General features: G+C 42.7%; 1 protein-coding gene across 1 annotated transcript; it reads right to left on the bottom strand.

The window, feature by feature from the left end:
- Positions 1–15: 15 nt before the first annotated feature.
- pggt1b (protein geranylgeranyltransferase type I, beta subunit) lies at positions 16–7,510 on the bottom strand (the record flags this gene model as incomplete). The annotated part of the gene is made up of 7 exons (XM_017413696.3): positions 16–1,047; positions 2,910–3,018; positions 3,366–3,550; positions 5,047–5,092; positions 6,373–6,505; positions 7,100–7,251; positions 7,415–7,510. Coding segments are annotated over 7 exons (903 nt in total), but the record flags the coding sequence as incomplete, so codon positions are not given.
- Positions 7,511–9,776: the final 2,266 nt, after the last annotated feature.

The raw sequence follows: 9,776 nt of genomic DNA, 5'->3' as shown, positions 1-9,776 counted from the left end.
CCAGGTGAGCTACGTGTCACGTGCGTGACTTTGTTTACATTAATTCTCGACCTGCGCGGAGCGCGAGGAGACATATCCACTTTGTTTACTGCCACTGGCAGTCATCCAGGAATTCACAGAACCATAGTTACAGAGTAACTTCCGGTTTCTGACATCTGAAATGAGAGCTTCAGCCAAATCTATTTTGAAAGTTATAGATTTGCCCCCTTGAGGTAGTTTCAGATGTCTTTTCAACAAATTTTCCACCCAAGCTGCTCCATTATTATTTAAATCTTTTTGATATTTAAAAGAAGAAGAAGAAGAAGAAGAAGAAGCCTGCCTGGTGAAAGCAGAGGATGGAGCAGCGAGAGGCTTAGAGGAGATTCCCGCTGAGATGATCTTACACTGAGGAGCTCGAGGCTTTAATGAATCAGAAAACTGTTGCATTTCTTGTGTTTACAGAAAAAAAAAACTAGAGAACAGAAATTTCTATAATTTGAAGAGATGGGTAAGTTATTTTATGTGCTTAAAAACGAACGAGATTATACTTTATAAAACTCAAAGGCATCTTAAATGTCTTCAGTGATTCTGGACTTTGTGGCACGTCGCTGTTTTCTCACAGACCACAGCACGATGTGGTTGACAAAAGGCAGCAAAGAGGTGTGGCATATGCAGTACTGCTAAACAAACAAACAAACAAACAAAAAGTGGCTTTAGACGGGTTTCAGACAAGTTTCAGACTTAGCAACTTTATCTTAAGGAAAAAAAAAAAACCTTTTGAGAAGCCAAATGTCTTTAAGAAGCAGAGGTCCGGTGACTTTCGACTGACAGCTGATCCAGATTAAACCAGATTACCCAACCTGTTCGGGTTTAAATCATCCCGCTGTCAGTGCTGCCCGCCGTGGCCGTGGCCACCACGGCCGCCGGCGCTCTCCCTCCACGTCTGCTGCAGCTGCTGGAGGTGCTGAAAGGCTCGCTGGGTGATGTTCAGAGCTGGGTGGACCTTCTGCAGACTGGGCTCTCCAATCAGAGACAGGCCGCACAGACCCAAGTAGGCATGAAGGGGGTCTGGAAGAGAGGAGGGGGGGAGACACAGAAGGGAGAAACTGGGTCAGAACGGGTCGGGTGTGTCCAAGCAGAAGCATCAACCAGTCTGCATGTTTCCACAATAATTAGCGACGCCCCAACAGAACGATTAAACCCACAATCAAGGTTTGTTGTAATGCTCCTTTAACTACATATAAATAATAATCAGCTTCATTAACTAGGACTCAGAAAGGAGGCTGATCGCACGAGGACACGCTCCGGTTTGATTATTACTCAGAAGGTTTTCGGTCCGTGTCTCAGTGAAGGACACCAGAGGAGAAAATGACACTGAATTCAGTTTTCTACAATAATCAGGACGAACACTGGAGAGGACGGTGAGAACTGTTGTCTTCAGATCATTCTGCTTAAATCAGACCAACAACAGCTCATTGCCAGCTTTAACTCTTTGTTATTAATAATAGCAGCAACAAAATCACTTAAAAATGTTGCCAGATATGCCTGAACGACCAGATTCCATTGAAGCAAAGTGATTCCTGGTCCCTTCGTTAGCTTTCCTCTCCTCTCAGGTGACGTCCTTCCAGCCGATCATGCACGATGTCATTCAACACCACGTTTTGACAAAATACTAGTTCTCTGTTATGACTCATATGGTAGCTTTCTTCAAAGTTAGAACAGAAAAGAAGGCCAAAACGAGTAAAAGAAGTTTAGGCTACATGTGAAGAGTCTCAAATCTGTTGATCACTGCTGTCCTCTTGCACTCAGAGAGCTTGTGATAGTTTTTTTTAATTTCAAAAAGATGAACTATTCTTTGGGTTTTGATTCATCAAGCTTCACTGGTCCTGAAATTTAGGAAACATTCCTTTTTTTTCCCCAACCAAACTTTCTCACAGTTATATTCATTATTTTAAAATATGCATTTCAGCAAGTAAACTAGGTCTTTTATTTTGTTCTTCTGGTTTATTTTCATGCTGCAATATTTCAACCCACAGATTTTATAATCTGTAAAGAGCGGAGTGGCAAAAACTGATTCTCATCATCTGATCCTCTGGTAGTTTATATTGACCTTCAGTCACGTCTGTTTGAGGGGGTTTTAAAGATTCAACAGCCTACTTGGATTAAATGACTTGGATTTGAAATGTTAGCCATCTATGTCTGTGTAATCCCATCTCTTCTACTTAAACACAGAAAATAAAGACATGAACTCTCCCTAAAACAGTAACTATAAAGAAATAAACAAATGTCTCAGTCACTCAAACCTGATAAAGAGTCACACACTGGCTGCTGTTGTCCCATATTATTATTACTACCTGATCCCCTGTACCCAGTTTCTGCACATCAGAAGCTTCACACGACACTCTAGACCGCTGCTATTGTTTGTTATCATTCTTGTCTTTCTTAAAACTCTCCAGTGTTCGGCTACATTCACAGGGCTTTGTGTGTTTTCCCTCACTGTTTCCTAAACCGTGTGTTCTGTCTTATTACGGTAACACGAGGAGGAAGAGCTCCTGTGTCCTCATCAATTACACATGACAAGGGCAGGCTACACACACACACACTGCTAAAGTTTAGGGTTACAGGAGTTTTTTCCATTGATCGGGTAAAACTAGCATCCAGCCCCACCCTGGCCTCGCTGCACCTGCGGAGGAGGTGGGGGACAAACCTTTCTGTTCCTAATGAGAGATCTTTGAAGATAGGAACGAGAAGCCACTTCTACACAGTCATTAACCCTGTTATTCAACTCCCCCTGCGGTTTTAACAGCATTATAAAACACCAGGGATTAGAGTTTATGGAGACCCATCCCAGCAGCAGTGGCTCAGCTTTTCGGGGTTTTCACTCAGACTGATAAAAAAAAAACTCCCTCTCCGCAAGTTACAGGGTTTACCTGGGTGGCTGTCGGGCCACTTGGCGAAGCCGCCTACCAAACGGTCCTGCGTGGACAGAATGAAGCTCCTGTTCTTTTCAAAGTTTGTGTACTGGAACACGTCTAACAGCTGCAGCAAGAGAAAGAGAAAAAAATGCATATTTGACAATAAACAATGCTAACTTTTGTTTGATATAAATAAAAGAGCTTTCACTGACTTTTAACTAATTATTTCAACAAATTGAGCAGCTTCAGCAGTTAAGCTAATGCTCTTAAAACTGAATAATCAGTCGATCTAGTGAAGAAAACAGCAAGCTTTAGTTTTAAAGATGATCTAAGATCATGTATGAACAAGATTTAGACATAGGATACTATAAAACTGAAGATAAAGAGGGTCAAAATGGAGCTTAAATACAGCAAACGTGTCAGCACATGCAGGAGAGCGTGCGTGAGCAGGTTCGTTACATCCGCCTCTACCTCCAGCGTGGCTCCCACCCAGAAGGAGTAGCACGTGTCTACGGGTTTGTTGGGTCGCCCGTGGAAACCGTTCTGCTGCCTCATCACGCACCAGCGCCGTATCCTGTCCAGCTCGCGCTGACTCAGCGCCTCCTCCAGCCGACCCATCAGACACAGGGAGGCGATGGCGCAGAACGTCCAGCCACCTGGACACAACAGAGGACATCTGTGTGAAATAAACCCGGCTGAGCCAAGACGTTTAGGGTCCGCTAATGGCTTCTCGGGACAAAACGCTGAGGTAAAAACTGACTGCCTGCGTGCATTTGGGACCATGTAATCTAAAATAATTGATAGCATGCTGCTTTTCTAACATCTGTCTTTATTGGAAACATTAAACTACCCTAAAACTTAAATGAGTGTAAGAAAAGAATGACATTTAAGAGCTTTAGACTATCGTTGCAGTCTTCCAGAAAGTGAATGTTGGGTTTCCTAACAGAAATTAAAAGTTGAAAGTTAGGTACAGAGCAGTTTTTTAAAATGAGAGCCGTAAAATAAAAAAAACAAAACACCAACCATTCATCAAACGATAACAGGCCACTGGTGCAGCGTACTTATCTGCGCGTGGCAAAAAAAGGTAAATCTGCCATCGCGTTACGGTCGCTACTAATCAACGGAGCCTGGTTCAATAGCTGGTGGATACATCGAGAGGAAATAAGAGGTATATAAATCTGAACCGGGAAATTAAAAAGTGGGTTTGGGGCAATTACATCATAAAAAAAAGGCTAAAAACGCAGAAAATGTGTCATTCCGACAATTCCTCGGATAATTTGAGAAATGCTCGTTTCTCCTCTTAAAGAGACAACAAACCCTGAAATATAGTGGCAACAGCAAAATAAAAACCATTATTCTGAATATAAACTACACACAGAAAAAAAAAATCCAATTTCATGCTCAGGCACATGAGTTTCTTTAATTCCATGTTTCACAAAGCGAGCTACACAATTATCAACAACAGAAGGGTCTGTGCACGTCAAACAAGTGTGGGAGGTCCCGGTGCTGAACACACACACACACACACACACACCAGGGGCGGACGGGTAATGGGCTTCAACTGAGCGTCTCTGCTGATGTGTAATCAATCCTCAGAGAGGTGCGGAGCAGAGCGCAGTCTCGATGGAGTCTATAATCGCAGGAGTCGCATTTATCACCAGGAGAGGATCGCTAGGAACCTTCAAACCCATTTCATTTAATCGTTTTCATAACATTAATAGGAAACACATCCGTCACCATGACAATAAGGTTATTCTAAGTATGTTCCCAAGCAGCGAAGGGTAAAAGGCTTGTGTGCGTCAGAATAACAAGGTTTAATTGAGTGGAGGAGGGATTATTCAGAACACTGTAGTGTATCTATAGAGATGGATCTGAACGGTTAATCCTTTAAAAGCATTTCTTCCCATCAAAGTCTTCCACTAACTTCTTAAAACACGTTTTTCATCTGCGATATAAATCTTTTATACAAGAAAGAAAAAAAAGGACAAGTCTAGATCAATCACAATGATTTAATCTATTCTAAACTCACATTTATGGGAAGAAATTTCTTTCCCCCCTCCAATGTTCTTCTCTAACAAACATCCCTCTAAGTGCACAAACCACAGTGAGCTCTGATTTTTTTTTTTTTATTATTTAAAAAGCACAAACTCACCATGAGACTCCCTCCCAGCTCCCTGGCCAAATGCGTTGTCATAGGACTGTAGAGAGGAGAAAAAAAGTGAAATTATTAACGATTTTCACCAAATAAATTCATAGATTAATGATAATGCTGGTGGAATCACACTTTTACTACATATGTTTATAGTTTCATAGTCAAAGAACATTTTAAAGTTGCAGAAATACCTTTCAGAGTCATTATTTGTATAACTGACTGTAGAAAAGTCAGCAGAGTGACAGATCTTCTGTCACAAGACGCCTCCCTAACAAGCACTTCCTTCTGTCTGTAATCAATCGTGTCACAGTCAGAGCCAGCTCTTAAAAACTCGCAACCTCAGCTTTGAAAGACGAGGTGCAGTGGTTGGGTTTCCCTTTCTTCCTTTTTTGCCATCAGCGTTTCACAGTATCTACTTGCGATGTTTTCTTTGAGGAGCAACCTTTAATTAAATGAGAAGTTGTACTGTCGTGGTCCCGTGTGGCTGCAATTTCAGAATAAACCTGGTTTTTTTTTTTTTTTTTTTTTTTTTTTTTTACAGGAGCTAAAAGAATTTATTTTAGGCTTTCCAAGCTAAAGCTGCTTTAGAAAACTGAGAACTGAGAAACTGAGGTTTTAAAGCAAAATGTTGCAGAATTTTCTACCTACAGATGTTCCACCCTTTTCTTTCTGTCTCCTGGCACCGTCCAAAAGCAGTGAAACTAATAATAAACCCGTCTTCTCACAACACCAAACATACTGCGGCCTCTTTTCTGAAACAACTTGATTTGCCACATTAGTTTTTAACAGTAAAAATGGATCTTAACTAACTCTTTTTATATTGTCAGTGTATTTTTTATGTATGTAAAAAGGAGAATGGCTGCGTTACATTCCCACCCACGAAACGATAAAGACTCTGTGTAATAAAACCCTCCTGTGTGAAATGTCAGACTCGATATAAGCCGAGGTTGCTCGTGGGAGCTGTTCCCTACAAGAAAGAGAGAAGACAATGCCTGGCGCTCGACGCTTTGATGTGTCGAACGCCCAGGAAAGCAAACACAGACAATAGGAGAATCGAAGGTTTCTGTTTCCAATCCTCTTAAAAGGCTGAGGTGAAAAGTTTCTCCTGTGGCTTTCAGATCATGACGCGTTGCTCAATTCCCCTCCATTTATTACAAAGAAGTATTCCGAGCACGGTGCCTTCATTTAAAAAGGTTGTTTATTTTGATGCTTTTCGCCACTTCGAACGCTGCAGAAACGGCGCCTGAGCGACCCCGCCTCGACCGGTCGATCGCGTTCATTCACTGAAGTCGGAGCAGACGTCGGGAAGTTTTAACGCTCACTCACCAGACTCCCTCGGATGTACTCTATGGCCTTCTGGATGTCCATGCCCGACCAGTCGTCCAGCATGTAGCAGATACAAGCTGCGCAGTAGATGAACCGGATGTCGTTTTCGCTTCCCTCTGGCACGGCGTAGAAACTGAAAGCAGGGTCAGGAGGGTTTCAGAAACAACTGGAACTGAGTTCAGCCTGCATTAAGCATGGAATACATACATCATATCAAGTCAAATTCTATTAAAAAGTTATATACATGTATATATTTGAACCCTCGGGGTTTGTGAGTGTGAAGGTGGAGCCCACTCTGTGTAATATATACACCACGATGATCCATCAAGCTCCAACGCTTTCACGACTTCACCTTTTTCTAATTTCTCTTACTGCTTGGAGAGCAGAATGGCTGCTTTACAACCACAAAAGGTAAATTATTACTGGAGAAACTTGTCAGGACTAATGCAGGGACTCTGCAGCAGATCAATCATGAGCTGGACATTAATAAAAGACTCGCTACTGAAGCCTAAAAACCGAAGAGTCGGGCGTTCTCGAGGCTGCTGATTTGTTCACGAGAATGATAAAATACAGCTGAACAGCCGCAACAGAGGAGGTTCAAACGCGAGGCAGTGTCAGTTCATGTTTAGTCTGTGCTCACAGGGCCTCGGGTGCTTTTGAGTCAGAGCGAAAGTGCCGGCGCAAATAAGACCTTTAAGTGGAAATGCGTGCGAGCGTGTGCGCCGACCTGCCGTCCTCCAGCTGCAGCGCTCTGACTCCGGCCAGACAGGATTGTTTGTTGATCCGACTCAGGTCGTCGCCGAGTATCAGCAGCGAGCACAGTCCGGTGTAGGTCATGGCTATGTGGCCGCTGTCGTATGGATGCAGCACACCTGGACCCTGAAGAGAACGTCAGAATGGGCCGTCAGAAACACAAACGATGACGGCAAAGTAGTTTAACAGTCATGGCATCCTTCTGCCTCGAGGGTGATCTGGAACTTGACCCAGAGCACATAATACTTGATCGAACTTAAACTTAACTATTGGGTAAGAAAGAGAGTACCTTTGTCCTGTAAGGAATTCCGATATGTGAAGATCCTCGCAGTCCACACCGGCTTAAATTAGACTCTGTAGGGGTGAAGAGGCAGGCAGAAGTGCAAAGAATTCACCATAATGTTCTTGTAAACACCAAAAGAAACTAAAACAAAAGAGCACTTCTTTGATTTACAGCCTCATTCTGTTTTTTTTTTGTTGTTGTTTGTTTGTTCTGACCTTCAGTAAGATGCTGCAAAGCTGCTCAAAAACGAAAAAAAAAAGATAACAATAAATAAAAAGTGAAGTGCTCTGCTGCCACCTACTGGACAAAACTCAACGCCAACACAGAATCATTTAAAAATAAAAGCCAGCAGCTACAAAACATAAACAAACTATGCATCAAATTGTTTCAGCAGCTTTTGCATACACGATGGCTGACATGTGTCGATGGTATGAAATGTCAGGAAGAGATTAGTTTGTTCTCGCAGACTCGCCGCCTCACATCTGCACTGCTAAAACGTTAATGCATCTCCAGCACTCTTCTGCCAAAATCTGCATAAACGCGTTTTATATTTTCTGAATGAATGCATAAATGCAGATCAGTTCAGTTGATGCACCTGTGCTCTACATGCTCAGAAACACCTAAACGCCTTAAAAAGTTTCATTTAAAAAAAAGAAGCATATTAACATACTGATGACACATTAAGAAATCAGTTGCCACTCATGTTTTGATTTTTTTTTTTCCCACATCTAATGACAAGAAATCTGCCAGACTCCAAACATATGGCTGCAGCTGAATCCCTTCCCATCAAGCACAAATATCCTTCCATCATTCCTGCTGATGTCCTGAATAATTAATTAAATGGCTATCCAAACAGATGGCATGGAGTGGCTTGTTAGAGACAAAAAAAATATCATAAATAAATTAATTAATGAAAATCCCATGGCATGTCATTAAAAGCTGAATGTCTACATTTCTTTTGATGAGCAGCTGTAAAGCTGAACTGGGTTACATAAAAAACAAAACAATTGAAGGCTATTAACCTTTTTTTTGTTTTGTTTTTTTTAAAACCACCTGACAAACTTTCAAGTTTGCCAACTTATAACTTGCCAAAAAAACTAAAAAAAATGATAACGGCTCCTCCTGTCTGCAAAGAAGCTGAGCCAGGAAGCACAGCTTTCGATTTAATGTCCCAAAAATCCCAAATCTAAGCAGCTACACGGAGCATCCTGTGGAGGGGGATCTGGTCCCCGCGTTAGAAACGAGATGAGGAGTTCGGACATTCAGGAGAGACTCGGGAGCTGGACCAGGGCTCCTTCAAATTAAAAGTGATTTGCACAAATGTCACAACGATGTCTCGTTGAATTCTGACCGTTTGCAACCAAGTGGCCAAAATAAAAATCACGCCTTATTTTTTGTGCACAGCTTGTGTAAGTGTATTCTAGGCCTACACCCAGACCGGACTCCACTCGGCCTGCATTGGATCCACCTCAGCAGTTTATGATTCAATCTACAGGAGCAGGCCTTTGAAATGAAGATGGGCCGAGCTGGGCTGGCTTTAAAGTAAATATCATCAATCATCAGGACGGCTTGAAGAGCTGGACATGTTTCCTGTCGGAGCCTGTCTCGACAGCTCTTGGCGATCGCGAGGGAAAAGGCTTGCAGGCGGGTTTGAGACACCCGTGGGACGATTTTGCGAGAAAATCTGCTGCACAGAAGCAACGAGAACGCAAGTACCCCCCACCCCTGGCGAGCACGGGGCGTTCTGGAGACTCCGTCACGAGCACGAGCTCGACGAGATCCCGGCTTCAGGTGGTTTGTTTTAGGACGCCGCCTGACCTGGGCGCATCCCACTGGAAGGGGAGACCCCGGGTCAAACCCAGAACTCACCAGAGGGATAATATAGATATTCCTTTGGGCCTGTGAATGCCTCAGGATCTCCCTGGAGGAGCTGAGGAGGTAAATAGGGAGACGGATGGCTGGGTTTACGCCTTGGATCTGATACCTCATCGACCCAACCTCGGAGAAGTGGGCAACAATGAATGAATGAATGAATGAATGTCAGAGAAAACATCTGGAATCTTTGGGAAGTCCCAGCCTCTTTTTGCTGGCAAATCTCCAGTTCCAGGGATGATGAAGCATCTCTCCAAGGGTTGCCAGCTAAATGACCACCAGTGGTGGGATGTAACGAAGTACAAGTACTTCGTTACTGTACTTAAGTACGTTTTTCATGTATTTGTACTTTACTTAAGTATTTTTAAACGTGGGTACTTTCGACTTTTACTTCGCTACATTTTACAGTAAGTATCTGTACTTTCTACTACACTACATTTTTATAATGTGTTGAAGTAAAAAGTAAATTCACGTCACGTTGCGGGTTTTTTATTTG

Source organism: Kryptolebias marmoratus, linkage group LG1, assembly GCF_001649575.2.
Source record: "Kryptolebias marmoratus isolate JLee-2015 linkage group LG1, ASM164957v2, whole genome shotgun sequence".
Taxonomy (NCBI): Eukaryota; Metazoa; Chordata; class Actinopteri; order Cyprinodontiformes; family Rivulidae; genus Kryptolebias; species Kryptolebias marmoratus.
This window is presented reverse-complemented; position numbering and strand designations above follow the sequence as displayed.